Here is an 18,975-nt window from a genome sequence, read left to right as displayed (position 1 = left end):
GTTTTTCCATAAATTCAACATTGGAATAAAAGCACAATAGGTTTTTCTTAGAGCACTGATCTGCTCTTACATTAAAAAAATGTAAAGGGTTACAAAAGGTTTATAAGGATCTTACCTTATGGTTAAACATTAAAATTGGGTAAATATGTCTATAAGATTGTATTAAAAATTAGGTTTAGCATTAATCGTACATTAATGTAAAGGTGAAATTTGGCTTATTTGGCATAAAAATCATAGAGGAAGCATTATCAAATGTGAAATGGTGTTTTGCTTGCTTTAGACTATATTTGCATAAATGTGTTACTGGTATATGTTCCAAAGTTATGGGAAACTCCTATAATTCTAATATGACTTAGTGTATGTTATTAATAATTATAACTGTTGTGTAAAATTTTGTGTGCCACAGAAGTAAGCAAATTTCCTTATCAATTGTGGCTTTAATAGTGGCTGTCCTAAAACTTTTTGTCACCCACAGAAAATTGTTGTCTTGTTTTAATCCTCTTTAGAAGGTGATTTATAATCAGCTATAAAACTCTAACAGGTGTTCTTAAATGCAGGTTTCTGATAACTTTGGAAATTGTAACATTAGAATAGAGGAAACAACTTTCAGAACTTTAATGAAGAGCTGGAATGTTCATGAATATCAAGCAAAACAGGAGTCAACTAAATTCAGTAAACCAATAAAACTAAAGTAATCTTTTAAACTTTGCTTAGAACATTGGTGATTCTTTGTTTTGTTTTTCAGAGTCAATAAAACTTTTCTTTTAAGCTATTTACAGCTTTTAACAGTTGACTGTACTCCTATGAACAAAATTTGGAGCATATTTATTTCTCTCTACCTGATTTCTACAGAATTTGGAAACTAGTTGTGAGTATTCTTAATGCATGACAGTATAGTTATTTGCACAGGTGCAATAAAAATCTGTTGTCTTTTGTAACAGGACACAATTGGAGAAATTGGTTATCTTGCCAAGGCTTTGACTGGAATGGTGTGTTTTCTTTTAAGGAATTAAACTTGACTTATAAAGCCAATAAAAGCCCCTTGGGGAACTGGCCTCATATTTTGCCTACACAGTCCCTGTTCAGGGTTTCTGACCTATGTTAAGTAAAGAACATCACTTTCTGTCAGGTCCAGAAGCCTGAAGTTATCTTGGGACTTCAAGAGGAAGGAAACTGACCCAACTCATAGGTATTTGAGGGTACAAACCCGTGGCTCAGCTCAGCTAAAAAAAGTCTTATCTGAAATTCCTTCTATGGAATAGAGTTCCATCAAAGCCAATTTAAAAACAGCTTATGTGAAAAATAATTATTCTTGCACTTTATACAAATAATCAGGCCATGTATAATAAAGCAAATCAGTCTTACCATGATTTGTCTTTAGTAAAAATGGGAAACTAGAGAGAGAAATATTATGTTTCAAAAACTATTGTACACTTGTTATTAAATTCTCATTAGTTGTTTTTAAGTTTGTTTCCACAATTTAGGCTAATTCTGCTTATTCCTGTAAACCAACCAGTAACATCTGACTGCTGCTTAGAAGAAACAAGAGGGATGGGTAATGTAAAAATCTAAATCAGTATTCTAATTCTGGGCACATTACAAACAGCTAACAACCCCGTATCAGCTTAGTTCCAACAGTTGTCCAATTCATGAAAAGCCTTCTAATTTATTTTACTTGGAATAACTTTACATATTTTGCTTTATTCTTGTGGAATATATTCCTGTTATACTTTTTGTGTAGGAATACAGGACAAGCTGACTGAATGTTTTCTTAAACACTTATTAATCTTCCAGATATCATCTCTTGTTGAAACTCAAGATTCATGAATGGCCCTCGCCATACTGATGCTTTCTGACTGAACTTTTCTCTATCCTGAACACAAGAGCCCTTAATAGCTAGGCAGGACTATTATTGCCCCTATTCAGCCTGAAGAAGTTACAGAAGATGGATTTTCATCTCTCTGCAACTCTTAGGATTAAGGATTCTCTTATAAATGGGAGGGGGGAAGTGTCAGAGGCATATGAACCAGAACAACTCCATCTAGAATAGGAGCTGAATAAAATGAGGCTGAAACCTACTGGGCTGCATTCCCAGACAGTGAAGGCATTCTAAGTCACAGGCTGAGATAAGAGTTCAGCACAAAATACAGGTCATAAAGACCTTGCTGATAAAACAGGTTGCAGTAAAGGAGCTGGCTAAAACCCATCAAAACCAAAATGGCAACAAGAGTGACCTCTGGTCGTCCTCACTGCTACACTCCCACCAGCATCATGACAATTTACAAACGCCGTGGAAACATCAGGAAGGTACTCTATATGGTCTAAAAAGGGGAGGCATGAATAATACATCCCTTGTTGAGCATATCATCAAGAAATAACCATAAAAATGGGCCACCAGCAGTCCTCAGGGCTGCTCTGTCTATGGAGTAGGTATTCTTTTATTTTTTTACTTTCTTAATAAACTTGCTTTCACTTTGAAAAAAAAAAAGTTTATAAACCTACCTCATTGTACCATTATCTAGATCATAATTAAACATAGGATAGTATTACAGAAATTAGTAAGAGCTTGTCAAATCTATGGTTAGAAACACAATTGGTATAGGGTTTGCCTAATTTCCTGGTCCAGTAATTTTCTAAGAAAATAAAATTTATTTTGCCATAACTAATAATAATTTGCCTTTTAGAGGTTACTTGCTTTCTTTCTAAGTACTTTCAAAATACATTTTAATGGTTTAATCCAGGTTCTAAAAACAATTTGTACAAAGCTAAATATTCTGTGGTTTTCAGTTGCTACAATATTCCCATTAAACTTAAGACTATTTCTTTACCCTCGTTTTCCAGGAGTCCTTCTATTCTTGTTTGCTTTGGAGATTATGATTTGTGTTTCATTGTAGTTTGTCTACAACTCCTCTTAATGTTTTAATACCGCCATGAGATTTGACCTCATTTGGAGCCTTATCTTCATCTTTATTGGCCTTTAATTTTTTTCTTAATAATGTCTCAAGCTGAAGGTCATTTTATTTTCTAAAAGAAGCTTGAAGTAATACAAGGGTTGAAGAATTGTGCCTTTGCCTTGTCTTCCATGAATATGGAGTCATTTTTTTTTTTTTTTCAACTGGTTAGTGGTGTAGAAGAAAGCTTTCCTTAGAGAAATCAGTGTGATGTTTCAGAGGAGGATCAGACTAAAGTCAGGACACCTGGGGTTTGGTTCCAATTTTTCTCAAGCATTGCTTTAAAAACATCACAACTAATCTGGACCTTAATGTTTCTCCAGCTATTGAAAAAAATTAAACAGGTTAGATCAGTGGTTCTTGACTGATTTCTGCTGCCTGCCTCCGCTCCAGGAGACATTTGGCAGTAACTGGAGGCATTTGGCATCACAATGGGAGATGGGTGGGTGCTACTGGCATTTAGTGTGTTGAGACAAGGGGTGCTGCTGAACATCTTACAGCACCTACAATGTCACTAGTGCCAAGGTTGAGAAGGCTTGGGTTAGTCCACTTTATGAACTCTTTTGGTACATTTTTTCATTCCTTTTAAATGTTATTTACAGGAGATGAAATTCAGTTTTGGGGGAAAAGGAAAGGAAGAAGATGAAAATAGTAAAGTCTCATTGGATGGCTTAGAGTAATAATATTAGCCACTTGCCTGACACTTTGGATGGATAATCATACATCATGCTTACATCAAAGCTAAGTGGTAGTTACTACAGTGATTGCCTTTCTTATTGATGAGGAAATGCAAGCAGAGAGTGTTAGAAACTTGCCCAAGAACATTCAGCTGATCGGTAGTATGATCTGGGTAAATACTGGAGCCATTTAAATTTTTAGGATTTTGGCTATCCTAGGGCTTTCAGAGGCTGAGGCAGGTGGATCACTTCAGCCCAGGAGTTTAAGACCAGGCTGGCAACACAGCAAAACCCTGTCTCTACAAAAAGTACAAAAACTAGCCTGGTGTGGTGGCGTGTGCCCATAGTCATAGCTACTCAGGAGGCTGAGGCGGGAGGATCGCTGGAGCCCAGGAAGTAGAGGCTGCAGGGAGCCACAGCCTCCTGAGTAGCTAGAACTACAGGTGCGCTAGAACTACAGGTGCATGCCACTACACCTGGCTATTATTTAAAAAATTTTTTGCAGAGATCGACTTTCATCAGGTTGCCCAGACTGGTCTTGAACTCCTGGGCTCAAGCAATTCACCGGCCTTGGCCTCCCAAAATGCTGAGATTACAGACGAGAGCCACCAAGCCTGGCCTGGCTCTAATTTTTTTTTTAATCATAAAAAGTTCCTATTCTTGTCAAACTCAGAAACTCTACTCTAGAAGGAAACAAATTCTGAGTGTGAAGGGAGAAGACTGATGACATTGTGGCTCTAGATTCTTGATTTCCAGGGAAATAATAATTAGAAAAGGAAAATTATCAAAAAACAAATTTTATTCTACACCCCACAGAAATTTCTATTTCTCATAATGTCCTCTCCAAATTAATTTTGCCATTTTTGTCAAATTTTAGCAATTTACAAATATTTATTTGCAACCTGCCAAAAGATATAGTGATCAGAATGACATCCAAAAATTAACAGCTGGTTTGTGATAGGTCATATACATTCAAACATCTTTTTCTTTAGTGTGAAGGAGAAAAATGCAAAAGCAAAAATAAATACTGTGAAACTGCATTTCAAAATCATAGAGGGAGAAGGAAAAATAAATGTGGTGTTGTTGAAAGTTAAAAGAGAAAAATATGCACCTTTCATATCTGGCATCCCAAACTACATGAGGTAGAAAATAAAGATTGACATGTTCCAAAACATTTAATCTCAGTGAGAATATTTTTACAAAAAAGGGCTATAAAATAGCAATTCACCACTTAAGTTTAACCAAATAAGATGACATCTCGTTTTGTTAGGTTTTAAAGGAAAAATATATTGCTCTGTTTTTCAGTTAGTTGCATTAGTTGGAACAGTGAACACAAGAAGATACTGCACCATTTTAATTAATCCAATCTTTAAAACTAAATTTCCCTAAATTTCTCAGAGGTCTGAGACCACGCTGAAAAGAGTGAAAAATAGACTGGAATATATCAGGGCACATTGATTAAAAGCCTGGGTTATAAGATGGAATTTAACTGGAGTCAACACTTAGCCACTAACTTTTAAATTTTTTTTTTAATTAAAAAAATGTTTATAAATTTAGTAGAGATAAGGTCTCACTATGTTGGCCAGGTTGGTCTTGAACTTCTGGCCTCAAGCAGTCCTCCTGCCTTGGCCTCCCAAAGTGCTAGGATAATAGGCATGAGCCACTGCACCCGACCCCTAGCCACTACTTTTTAATTATGACCTCGGGCAAGTTACTTCCTTAAACATTAGTTTCTTCAACTATAGAGTAGAGGTTACAATCCATATCTAATATGATTAAATAAGATATCCCATCCCAGACACAAAATGATCAATATATGTTATTATGAATAGTCTAAAAGCCAAATTTTTCTAGGGATAAATACATTTTTAACTAAACAACATTTCTCTCACATATCACAATAATTTATAGAAACACATACTAATTTCTTCTGCTATGTATGAAATATTAATTTTAAACCTACATTTACTCTAATCCCATACATGCAAAAAGAGACACACCTATATCATGCACACACACACACACACCCCCACACACACCTGGAACCATTTTCTTTTCAGACCATAGAATTAAAAGAATAATCATTTTGATTTCATTCCCAAAATATGCATTAATGTTGTCCACTGCTGTAATATTGTGAGCTCTTCTCATTTGAGTTTTTTTCCCAATTGAAATCATTTCTTTCCCAAATGAACTCTCCACAGATTTCTTGTTTAAAAAAAAACAAAAACTGAGATCAACATTTGAGAGTGATGTAGTTTATTTTAAAATTAGGCTTCTGCTTTTAGTTTAGCTGGAGATAATACAGTTCACAGTTAAACCAAATACAGAGCATCTCCTAACTTCTTGACCTGCTATTTTGATTAAAACGTCAAGAAAGTGCTTTAATAACAGTAATTAGAGAGTTTAGGACTGGACTTGTCATATTAATGGAAAGGAATTAGCAGGACATGCCATGATGTTCACTTTATTACTATTATGTTACTTTTTCCTATAAGACCCATAGGTAGATATGTCAGAATATTAAGCCTTTTTTCAAGGATAATTACATTATTTCACAAAACACGTAACTCATTTGGTGAAAACGTTCATGTCAATCAGCTTAACTGAAATGGTTAGGCAAGTTAGACAAAACAGTAAATTTGCTACTTTGGAGATGAAAGTACAGTTTAAATAAGAGATTTCAGTTTATTGTTTTATTTGAAAGGTAGATTCTTGGACCCTCACATAACAAATCGTAATTTATCAGAGCAGTTCTTAAGAACTTACATTTTCTGGAGCTCATAGTAAATTTTGAGAATCTGGCTGAGACCATGTGATAATAATTGAGTTCAAAGTGGCATTGCGTGGGGAAGCAGAGAAAAGCTGTGGAGTAATATTCGAAGCCCTGGGTGCGTGTCTGGATTCTACCTCTTCCTGGCTGTTTGATCTGATATAGTGATTTAACTTCCCTGAGCATTTATTTTCTCACATTTACCCATCAGAGTTGTTACAGGAAGCAGATGTGATAATGCCCATAAAAGCACTTTTGAATCTGTACATTGCCATATAAATGCAAGGCAGCATTATTATCATGGTTGTTGTTAGTACTAGCTTGGTGCAAAAGTAATTGCTGCTTTTGCCATTGAAAGTAATGACAAAAATCACAATTACTTTTGCACCAAACTACACCGTTTTAGTGACCATTCAACTGATCTAACAGTGTTGCTTTTTTCCCCATATAATGCTAAACGTTTTCAATAATCACCTATGTGTCAAGACATAAAATGCATTAGAGGCCAGCCACGGGGGGCTCATGTCTGGAATCTCAGCACTTTGGGAGGCTGAGGTGGGCTGATCACTTGGCGTCAAGAGTTTGAGACCAGCCTGACCAACAAGGTGAAACCCCATCTCCACTAAAAAAAATATAAAAATTAGCCGATTATGGTGGCACGTGCCTGTAATCCCAGCTACTGAGGAGGCTAAGGCAGGAGAAGCATTTGAACCAGGAGGAAGAGGTTGCAGTGAGCCAAGATCGCACCACTGCACTCCAGCCTGGGCGACAGAGTAACTCCATCTCAAAATAAAAAAAAAAAAACAACAACAGAAAGAAAATGCTTTAGATAATATGATTCAGGTGGGAACCAAGTAGTCAAGGCAGGTTAGCAGTGGCCGGCAGTTCAGGTTTGAGTTGAACCCGAAGTGATCAAAATAAACGGGGGAAGTGTTTGAAGGCAAAGTGGAGTTCAACGGGGTAACAGCAGTGTAGGGCATGTATGGAGAAATTAAATTGCACTGAGAGCAGATGGAAAATGAATGCCTATGCCTGAGTCTACCTAATAAAGATCTAAAAGTCATAAAGACAGCAAGCTGAACATAAATCAGGCACAAAGGCTACAGCTGGAGCAGTAGGTGGAGTCCAGGCATGCACAAAAAAACACGAGATCATCTTTTTTGTTTTTTCATATTCAGCTAGGGAAAGACCTCTTTAGGGCACTGAATCAATCTCTTGGTCTCCTCATCGAAAGCACTCGTTAGAAATAAAATTAGAAAACAACCATGAATGTGATTTTCTGAAAAGTATAAATAGCATTGGATCAGAGTAATAAAGGCTGAGGAGGAGAAAAGGAAGAAGGCCTATTTTGAATATTTTCCCATTACTGACAGTAAGCCGGAAATGATGTCAGAGGGTTACACAGTCATTTAGGTTGTTCGTCGGTTGCATGAGAAAGGGGTCATGCCTGCCACATCTCCTGAAATATCCTCAGCCCTTTCATTATCCATTCAACAGACATGAATCTGTCCAGTGCTTTGGATATTTTGGAATTACTTTCTTTCTTTCTTTCCTTTCCTTTTCTTTCTTTTTTTCTTGAGATGGAGTTTTGCTCTTGTTGCCCAGGCTGGAGTGCAATGGCACGATCTGGGTTCACTACAACCTCTGCCTCTTGGGTTCAAGCGACTCTCCTGTCTCAGCCTCCCAAGTAACTGGGATTACAGGTATGTGCCATCACACCTGGCTAATTTCATATTTTTAGTATAGTCGGGGTTTCACCATGTTGGCCAGGCTGGTCTCAAACTCCTGACCCCAGGTGATCCACCAGCCTTGGCCTCCCAAAGTTCTGGGATTGCAGGCATGAGCTACTGTGCCCCGCTAGAAGTACTTTCTTTTTAATGTGCTAGACTATGGCCTGGGAGAGCAAGACAGACATGGCTCCTGTCCTCAGGAGGTAATGGCTTTCCTGTCTCATGCAGCATGTCCTTACTACAGATTGTTAGTGAAAGTGGTCATAATTATTCCCCCCCTATATCCCTATCCTTTTGCAATGTGACTGCAGATCCTATCAGCAAGAGATGGAGTCTAATTTCCCACCTTTTGAATCTAGGTTGGCAGGATGACTTTATTTGACCTATAACAAGCAAGGAGTTGACTGTATGCCAGTTCCTACTCTATGCCAAAAGAAGCTTTCCTCTCTTTTCTCTCTCTTGGAATCTGTGATCACCGTGAGAACAAGGCTGGGGTAACATGCTAGAGGGTAAGAGTCCACGTGGAGCTAGTCATTCTTGCTGAGGCCACGTAGATCAGCTGGCTGAGCACCCGCCCATCGGGCAGCTGCCCTCAGCCAGCCCAGCCAATACTAGAAGAATGGTCTAGCCAAGCCCCGTTCCAATGGCTGCTCTACAGAATTGTAAACTAAGTAAATGGTTGCTTCTAGCCACTAAATTTTGGAATGATTTGTTGCGTAGCAAAAGCTGACTGAGCAACTCTCAACTGTGTAAGTATGACTCCAAGCTTATTTTGGGCACAGAATTTTTTCATTGGCTTATCAAATTACCTTGATAACTGCCAAATCGCCACTCCACTTTGTGCTGTATGGACATTGCCTCACTGGATAGTTGTCAGAATATAGACACCCTGGGAAGATTTGATATTGGATCTCTGATCTGCAGAATATGAAGTTGACTAATGTGCTTGAAATGTGACATATAGAGTATAATATATTCCTCAAAGAAAGTACAAATACATAAGGCAGAACATAAACATCCACAACCAACATAAACTTCAAACAAGTAGTTGAAAGGTTAAATGCAAATCCTGTTAGTTTTGTTTTCCAACATGATGGATCATGATGTGAAACAATGACTAAACACCTGTTTATCACAGTCTGGGTTTGTACAACTAATTCAACATATCCTATAGACACAGCCATCAAGTCTCCAATTTCTCCTTTAAGTCATTTGATTATGTTGATATATTATTGCAACTATCACTAGCAGCTTATGTATTGTTCCAGTTGTCTGGTTGTAACTGCTTTAATTCTAATGATGACACATCAGTGGAGATTAGCTAAAGGGAGCTTTGATTTATCTTAATTTTTAAATATGTCAGAGCATCTTTCCCTCTTTTCCTGGTAGCCTCTCTTCTGTGTCCGGCTGTCTCAGTTGGGCATTTTGGGACAGCAGCCAGTTCCAGGGCTAATGTGTTTCTGCTGTTATCTTACACTAATGCTGCTTCATAGAGGCAGCGATGAAGATAAGGCCTAATTGGATGTATTTTTAAAGCAAACCTTTTAGTTACTTGGAACAGAACTCCTCCAATTAGCTTCTTTTCTATCTGGCTGTACAATAGCCATACTGATGTGAAAATGCTGAATTTGGAAGGGAATCAAGGGCAGTGTCGGGCAACTGAAGAATAATCATGCTTAACTCAGGAGAAATGCTCCACCAGACGGGCTCGGAGCTGTATTTCCACGAAGGCAGGTTGAGTGAAGGACAGCTGGGAGGTCATATGTGGCAAGAGGTCCTTGCAGTGGTCCAGGGTACACTACTAAGCAGCCATGCTCTAGAGCCCAGCAAGACAGGGAAGGTACAGGTAGGGACTGAAGGAGAGTCAATACTTCATAATGGCCATGATTTTGCTCCAATAGAAATATTTTACTTCAAAGCAAAATATTTTACCCTTAGCTGAGGACTAGGCATTTTAAGTTGCAGTCTTTAACATGTTATCCCCAGGTTGGTGAAAATCTATTTAAATCCCTGCCCTTTTAAAGTTCCTTACAAGATTCTAGCAGCCACTGAATAAGAGAGCTGCTTAGCATTAGGTTGGTGCAAAAGTAATGGCTGTTTTTGCAACTACTTTTAAAAGGTAGCTCCTAGTAAAATGAGTAGGTTTAGCGGTCTTGATGTGGAAAAAAACATAGAGAAAAGAAGCAGAGTCAAAACCATTTCTTTCTGGCATTCATTTCTGAAATGGAATTAGAAGTGAGACATAATAGGTTAATAATTTCCCTTTGGCTGGAAGTGGGTCTGCCATCATTACCTCATGTTCTCTAGGGGGTGCGAGTTCATGTGTTCCTCTGAGCATCACTGAATACCAGGGGTATGAAGATTAATGTCGCCCATGACAGATGCATCTGGGCCATATTACATTAGTCCTCTGGTCAATTAGAAAGGTTGAGCCTGGGCTTGGCTGGACGGCAGAGTGGGGTATAGAGGGGACAGTGAGAGACAGGGTGTGGTCAAGAGACAGCAGGAAGAAGCCGCTGCACCCTGTGGTGTCAAAGGCCTCCCCTAGCTCTTCAACCATTTGACTTGCTATTCATTTCTCTGGAGCCATCCGTCCTCACAGTCCTGACCCCTGACTCTAGGAACTTTAGCCAAGATTCTGACTCCAGCCTTTACTTCCTAGGAAGTTTGAATTTGAATTCACTGTTAAAAAAATTATACAGGCTGTGATTTTTGGATACTGGCATCATTATTTAAAATTTACTTACTTAGATTAATATTAAAAATTAAGCCATTTATTTGATTGATTTTATAGATCAGAGGTCAAAGTTAGCCAACCAGTGACTTAACCATGTAGTATTAACTTGGAGACAGCCTTTTCTCTTTCCTCCTTGTTGATTTCCCATATGATTATGACATTGTGTGTAAGTGTTGAATATTTTGTGTAGGTCCCCATTTGTACTCTTCTGGGTGCAGAAATACACCTTCCAAAAGCTAGTCACTATTCACCCTATTATCTCCAACAAGCATGAGGTCTGTTAAAAATTGTTTAATCTAATAATATTTCTTAGATTAATATTCGTATGTTAAATATGATTCATATGTTAAATATATGATTCAGTCTAATATGTTTGATATTTGTGCTAGAGTTCAGGTAGCAAACCAATAGCTAAAGAGAAGTTAGGAATGGTCATCTTTTAATCTTTTCTCCTTTTCCATGATGCGAATTTTCTGTGAATATCTTGCATCCATGACCACAGCGGGCAAGGCACTGACCCTCTCTCTTTAATCACAGAGCCAGAGCAAGACTGGCTTTTGAGAAATAAGAGGGATTTTGGAGTGACATCTATGAATTATATAAATAATTCTGGGGAAAAGGAAAAGGATTCTAGATCAGAATTACTTCTACAATGTGCTAAAGTCATAAATTTTGCACAGAAGTAAAAGTCATAAAAATAGTTATTTTGAATAGTTTCATGGATTTCTCATTGGTGTATCTTTATACCTAAATGAATATGTACAGTCAAATATAAAGAACACAGTTTATATAACAAACCTCTTCTCTAACACTAGAACCACAATCTGCTCCCCTCTTCCCTCCATTCTCATCCTCTATAATGGATTAAACTCCTAGTTTGGCACAAAGATTTATAATTTTTTACGTCATCCCCAGTGGATGCACCTAATTCTAGAGGCTACGTACCTGATGATTAGTTCTATCCACTGTATTGGCCGTGGAGGGGTGGTCTCTAGTGTTCTGACGAATTCGAGTGGAGTTTTGTTGCTCGATGTTGGAAGAGGTTGGGATACAGAACTCTCTGAAGCATCGTTTGAAGTTTTCATCCAGAAATGCATAAAGGACTGGGTTGAGGCAGCTGTTTGTGTAACCTAGAGCAATGCAGAAGTGCCAAGAAACAGTCTGGAACGTAGTTTCCGGGATTGTAACTAAGGCTTTAATGATGACGTAAATGTGAATGGGAGTCCAGCAGATGATGAACACAGCCACCACCACCAGCACCATCCTGGTGATCCTTCGAAGATTCCTGTCCTTTTCTTTGGAGCCAGAGAGCATGCGGACGCTCTTGAGGCGCAAGATCATCAGTCCATAGCACACGGTAATGATGAGCACAGGCATGATGAAGGCAAAGATGAAAACACAGATCTTCAGCAGGTTTTCCCAGTACCAGCTTGGATGAGAGAATGTTAGTGTACAATCGATGGAACCTAGAAGAAAGGAATTTAAAGGAAAAATTAGTAGCAACATTTAATTATGTCATAAGGTGTTAACACTGCCATTTTGCTCATTCATTTTTAGCCTTGACCAGAGCTAACTTAACGCTGTAAAGAAATTGTGGAAGAAACTCAGTTGTTTGTTACTTTTCAAAGAAAGTTTTACTTCTAATGTTTTTTGTTTTTTTTCCTAAATTTCTCATTTGCAGTCCACTTTGATCACATTAAGGTTTCATTAAGGGAACTAAAATGAACGTCTCAACATGAGCTAGATCCTCCATGAGGTCTACATTGATATAAAAAATGTAATAATTGTCCAAAGTCTCTAGGAGACTCCACGTAATGGATGTTTTCACTTCATTTTTTGATAGATTGTTCAATATTCTGATATTAGGTGTAGAAAGACAAATTTGCCATGTAATCAGCCACTTGAAAATTTTCAACAAGCCTCAGTGTAATACTCTTTGGGTTTAAGCTCCAATTACTCTTGGGAGAGCTATATTCTAATTTACACACCATTTTTATGAAGTAAATACAGAGAAATCAGAAATAAATAGATTATATTCACTTTAAAGGGTTTAATAGGCCTAAAATTATGAGGAAAATTCCAATTTTAAAGTATTCAAAGGCATTTTTTTTTACTAGAAAGAATAATTAAAATTACAATTTGACTAAGATGATGGACCTCTCTATAAATACTACTTTGCTTATGACATCACCGTATCAGGCTGTGAACCCTCCATCCCTCAGGCTGGTAACATCACTCACCTTGCCTGTATTTTGTTGTAGCCATGAACATTACAGGAAGACCAATGGCTGAAGAGAGGATCCAGTTGCAGACATTGATAATTTTGGCATTTCGGGGAGTACGGAAATCTAAGGCCTTGACAGGGTGGCAGACTGCAATGTATCGATCAACACTCATGGTGCAGAGGGTGAATATGCTGGTGAACATATTATAGTAATCTATGGAGATCACGATCTTGCAAAGGATGGTTCCAAATGGCCATGTTCCCATTAGGTAATTCACACTCTGGAAGGGGAGGGTACTGGTGACTAAGGCATCTGCCAGAGCAAGGTTGAAAATGTAGATGTTGGTGGCAGTCTTCATTTTGGTGTATCTAGGAGATAAAGGAAGAAGAGTGTCCGAGTCAGTAAAAGACACTCATGTAAAATACAGGTAAGCTTCCAATAATAAATTTGCATGAATTAATAGAAAGCTTTTTTGAGATTCGATATAGAATTATTTTCCAGTATTAGCTTGGCTATTTACAATGATGTCAATGATGTGCCTATGGGCTGAATAGCTGTAATAATAGCAATGATGCTGCTTTGTTGAGGGTTTTTTTTTTTTTTTTTTTTTTTTTTATAGATATGATCTTGCCCTGTTACCCAGGCTGGAATATAAAGGTATGAACAGGGCTCACTACAGCTTCAACCTCCTGGGCTCAAGAGATCCTCTTGCCTCAGCCTCCTGAGTAGCTGGGAGGTGCATGCTACCATACCCTGTTAATTTAAAAAAACTGTTGTAGGGATAGGGTCTTAACATGTTGCTCAGGCTGGTCTTGAACTCCTGGGCTCAATCAATCCTCTCTCCTCAGCCTCCCAAAATGTTGGGATTACAGGCATGAGCACACAGTGAGGTTTTTTGTTTTTTGGTATTGTGTCAGTCATTGTGATAGGTCCAATAGAAAGAGGGAGATTCCAGTCAAGTAGTAGAGGCAGTGACTGGATAGTAATTGTAAATATAAAAGAGAAAATTTTAGCTATATAAATATAGTTAAAATTATCAAGAATTATAATTGTGCACGTCTGTAGATAGTATGTACACGAACACATGCACATACAAACACACAGGATATTATGAAGCACAGAGATGAGGCAACTCACAGAGCATAAGGCAAAGGGAATAGCAGGAGTAAGATGTGGAAGTCATCCTGGAAGTGCAAATTTAATCTCGAAGTACAAGTAGGATGATTGAGTTAGACACTTGGTAGGAGCAGGTCATTCTAGACAGAGAGGTAACAGAGAGAACCCCAACAAAGGTGTAGAGTTGGAGTGACCTGAGGTGTGTGTCAAGCACATTCTACCAGGGAATAGCAACGGATCTGACTGGGGAAAAAGAGAGGCCAGTACCTGAAGAACTTGTATGTCATGGTAAGAAAATTAGACTGTATCCAATCCATGATGAGGAACCCAAGTGTGTTTGCTTTGTTTTTATTTTTTAATGCTTTATTGAGGTAGAACTGACCTACATTAAATAACACATAATTAAAGTGTACAACTTGATGAGCTTTGATACATGTGTACACCTGTGAAACCACCACCATAATTAAGATCAGAGATTGGCAAACTATGGTGTGTAGATCCAACTGGGCCACTGCCTGTTTTTATAAATAGTTTTATTGGAACACGGATACACCCATTTAAAAACCCATGAGTGTTTTGATGCTACAATGGCAGAGTTCAATAATTGCAACAGAGATCAGATCACATGCAAAGCCTAAGTTACTTACTATCTTGCACTTTACAGAAAAAAAGTCAACTCCTGATCAAGACAATGACATCAATTGCCCCCAAAAGTGTCTTTGTGTAGCTCTTTAATCTTTCCTTTTTGCCCCTCCCTGTCCTCATATCCCACCCTCACTGTTCCTTAGGCAATTGCCAATCTTGGTTTTCTTTCTGTTCTTGTAGATTAGTTTGCATTTCCTAGAAGATGCAAACAGAATCATTCAGTATGTACTCTTTTTTTGTGCTGCTTCTTTCACTCAGTGTAATTATTTTGAGATTCATCCATGTTGTTGCATATAACAAGAAATAATTCCTTTTTATTGGCAAGTAGTATTACTTATCCACTCTTCTGTTTTTTAATCCATTCACCTATCAATGGGAACTGAGTTGCATATAACTTTTGGATGTTACAAATAAACTGTTTATAATCATTCTTGTGCAAGTCTTTATATGCTTTTCTTTCTCCTGGATAAGTATCTAGAAGTGTCATATGCTTTCAAGGCCTGCAGAAATTAGAAATATGATAGTAGAATGGATAAGCAGGTACACTTGCAATAATATATTATATCTGATGGCAGAAGTATACCTTGCAAATATTGGACATCAATTTTTTTTTTTTTAAGATTCCACATATATTTACCTTCATTTAGTAATAGTACCTCAGTTTCACTCTGGGAACCACTCATTTCCCATTCTCAGTCCAGGTGCTTTGTGATGGGCTCTATTATTAGTCCAGGGCGTGAAGATGTTCAGTGACTGGGGCTATGGTGAATGGCAAGGATGGTCTCATGTTCCAACCAGAGCCAGTGAGAGTTTATTTTGAGACTTACGGAGAAAGAGTGTAGTAGTTTTCCTGCAGGACCCACACCTGAGAAGATGTATGGTATGTAGTTGCTGGAGGAGCTTGTCTGAAAATGGACCTAATCCAGAGGATGTGGATTTGAGAGAATGAGAGAGAACCCCATACCTCAAGCCAGGCCCTTCTTGGGCTTCTGATTTACATGGTGCCATCAATTCCTTTTAAATGTTAGCTGTGTTTACTATTTTTCCATCACACGAGGTTGAGTCTAACTCATTCAGTCCAAGACGGCTGTTGGTTGGAGGCCCTTTCTTTCGGACTGAATTCTGTGTACAGGAAAGTGTTCTGGTTTCAATAACATCAGGAAAGTGATTTCATAAATCTCCTCAGGGTCAATAGGGTGGCTTTGTTACTGAAGCTTTAAAATTCTGATACCTGATCCGGTCTGCAATACTTGCAGAAGTTGCATTACTGCCAGAAAAGCTCCACATTTTCAGGGCTTTTTTTTTTTTTTCTTGACTTGCTTTAGAAGTTTCACTCTCTGAATGGATTTTAAAGAAAAAGGTAGAGCCATTTAACTTGAGGAGAGAAAATAATGTGATTTTAGTTTGGACTCTAAATATGGCAAATATAAAAAGATAATGTAGACAAATACTCCAAAGTACAAAAACTAACAAAAAAGCAAAATGAAAACTATGGTTTTAAGATTTAGAATAATTCAACTTGGTGCTCAAGAAGTTTAAATATTTTTGATTTCTTTAATAAGCAGAAGTTTCTCCCCAAAAGCAGAAAATAAGTTTTGCTAGACTCACCGTTGGTTACAGACCTGCGTGATCTAAAGACATGCTTCATTGCGTTCGCCACTTTCCTACCCAGCAGACCTTACTTTGTGCGGCTTATCTTTAATAGTGTTTTATGTTAAGTAACTGGTTCTTTACAGTTTTCTGACTCATCATACTTCTAACCTTTCCTTCAGGCTTATTTTAGCACTATTTCCAATGTATGTTTATTTTAATTTAAAAAAATCATTTCCTTCTCCAGAATGAGGTGTTTGACAAAAAAAAAACTTATGTCAGGGTTCAACATGGTGAAAGGAAACATGGTTATACACATATTAATTGGCATGCTAGCCATTCCACAATGTGTATACATTTCAAAACATCATGTTGTACATGGTAAATATATATAATTTTATCTGTCAATTTACACAATAAAAATAATAAAAAAGAAAAGTGAATATTTATCTAAAAAAATTCTTTCAATGGACATTTTATAGGAATGATGCTGTTTAATTTTTCTCAATTTATTTAAAAAGCCTTCCTCTAAAGATAGCCAGCATTCTTACCCCAGTTACTCGTGCTGTGGATCACAGCAACATGTAAAAGGGGGCTCAGCGATCTTCTAAATATGTGAAAGAAAATCATACAAAGCTAAAGGATTAAGAATTCCAATTGCCTCCAGCATATACCCAAAGGCTTTAATCTGAAGAGATGGTCTAATCAGAAAAGGAGCAATGTGGGCTGGGCATGGTGACTCATGCCTGTAATCGCAGCACTTTGGGAGGCTAAGGTGAATGGATCACTCGAGGTCAGGAGATGGAGACCAGCCTGGTCAACCCTATCTCTACTAAAATCAGAAAAATTAGCTGGGGGTGGTGGCAGGCACCTGCAATCCCAGCTACTCGGGAGGCTGAGGCAGGAGAATCGTACCACTGCATTCCAGCCTGAGCAACAGAGAGAGATTCTGTCTCAAGAGAAAAAAAAATGGGCAAGTTTCATTCTGTTCTGTTCTGATGTGGTGGCATGAATGTTGTCCCAGCAAAGTTCAATGGATGGTCAGAGTCGCACCATGGGCCTCGCACAGGAGCATAGGACTCAGAGTTAGCAAACTAGCAAAAGAAGTGACCTGCAGGAAGAATTATCTTTGCCATTCAGTTTACCTGAGTGGGTCTGAGTAGAACTCCTGGCTATTAAATCACAGGGCTTTTTCCTTCCTCCGTGCCTACTGCTTTGTACTGTGCTGTGAATGTGTTCTGTGTCAAAATGGGCAAAGAGAGACTCATCTGGACTCACAGGCAGTCCTGACATTGACCCTTCCTATGGTAGCCACTGAACTCCGTCTTCTGCTCTAAGCAGTGGCCCACGCTGTTTCTTTCTCATTATCCCATTAAAATTTTTGTAGTAGGTATTTCTTTAACTTTGGTCTAGATGATTAAATAGCTGTTTTATGAATTCAAACAAATTTACCACACTATTCATTTTTGAAAAATATTGTGTTCTTCTGAGAACCGTCAGTGTTTGACCTATTAGAGTGATTTTTATGGAGCTTCCAGAAGCGTTGGGGAAAAGGCATTGTGAGACCCATTTGTTGGCAGCTCACCTGTTCTTTTATGTTGTATATATGACTTTTGTTTATAAATGTTCTTCCTTTCTTATGGTTATAAAATAATTCCTATTTATCTTTTGACCTATTCTTCACACGTTTCTCCAACTATTTCTACTTACGAAAATGTGATTGATTTTGACCCATTTGTGCTAAGTGAAGCCAGATTGAATAAATTACCTCTGTACACCTGATGGGCTTTGTAAACTTCTGTTTAGTTTTGTGGTTAATTCTCTCTTTTTTTTTTTTCTGGCTCTGTCATCAGACTGGAGTGCAGTGGGGCGATCTTGGTTTACTGTAACCTTCGCCTCCCGGGTTCCAGCAATTCTCCTGACTCAGCCTCTGGAGTAGCTAGGACTACAGGCGAGCGCCACCACACCTAGCTAATTATTTTTTGTACTTTTAGTAGAGATGGGGTTTCACCATGTTGGCCAGAATGGTCTTGATTCCTTGACCTCGTGATCCACTCGCCTCGGGCTCCCAAAGTGCTGGGATTACAAGCGTGAGCCACCGCACCTGGCCTGTAGTTAATTCTTTGAATTGTGATGATCATGTCTCAGTACAGAAATAAAACTGATCAAGAGAGTGAGAGGAGGAAGGACACATTTTAGAATCCAACTTGTGTGTGTTTTTTATTTTAATTCCACATCATGGCCTTCATATTGCTCAACTACCTTTTTCATACGTTCACAATAGAGTCAGTGGTGACAGACAGAAGAGTTTCACCTCTTTTGGGGCTGATTTTTCTGACTTTTCATTTTTTTTTACCAAGTGGTGTGAAGAAAGATACCTAATTCAGTAAGAATTCAAGGAGCCCCTCTTATATGTCCATCATTGAAATGATGCTTGGAAAGATATATTTCTTGCAATTGCCATGACTTTTATGTCCACTTACCCTCACATAGAAATTAACTTTTTTAGTTGAGGAAAAAATACCTCCCTA

General features: G+C 38.1%; 1 protein-coding gene across 2 annotated transcripts in view; it reads right to left on the bottom strand.

Annotated features, from left to right (window-relative positions):
* Positions 1 to 18,975, bottom strand: part of OPRM1 (opioid receptor mu 1) — an 87,354-nt gene that overhangs the window by 12,155 nt on the left and 56,224 nt on the right. For both annotated transcript variants that reach the window (XM_015137065.3, NM_001032824.1), the window contains 2 exon segments: positions 13,109 to 13,461; positions 11,814 to 12,334 (listed from right to left, as the gene is read on the bottom strand). In XM_015137065.3, coding sequence (XP_014992551.3) covers positions 11,814 to 12,334; positions 13,109 to 13,461 — 874 coding nt within the window.

The sequence above is a fragment of the Macaca mulatta genome, chromosome 4 (assembly GCF_049350105.2).
Source record: "Macaca mulatta isolate MMU2019108-1 chromosome 4, T2T-MMU8v2.0, whole genome shotgun sequence".
In the NCBI taxonomy this organism is placed as follows: Eukaryota; Metazoa; Chordata; class Mammalia; order Primates; family Cercopithecidae; genus Macaca; species Macaca mulatta.
Note: the sequence above shows the minus strand (reverse complement) of the source record. Positions and strands in the feature narration are given on the sequence as shown.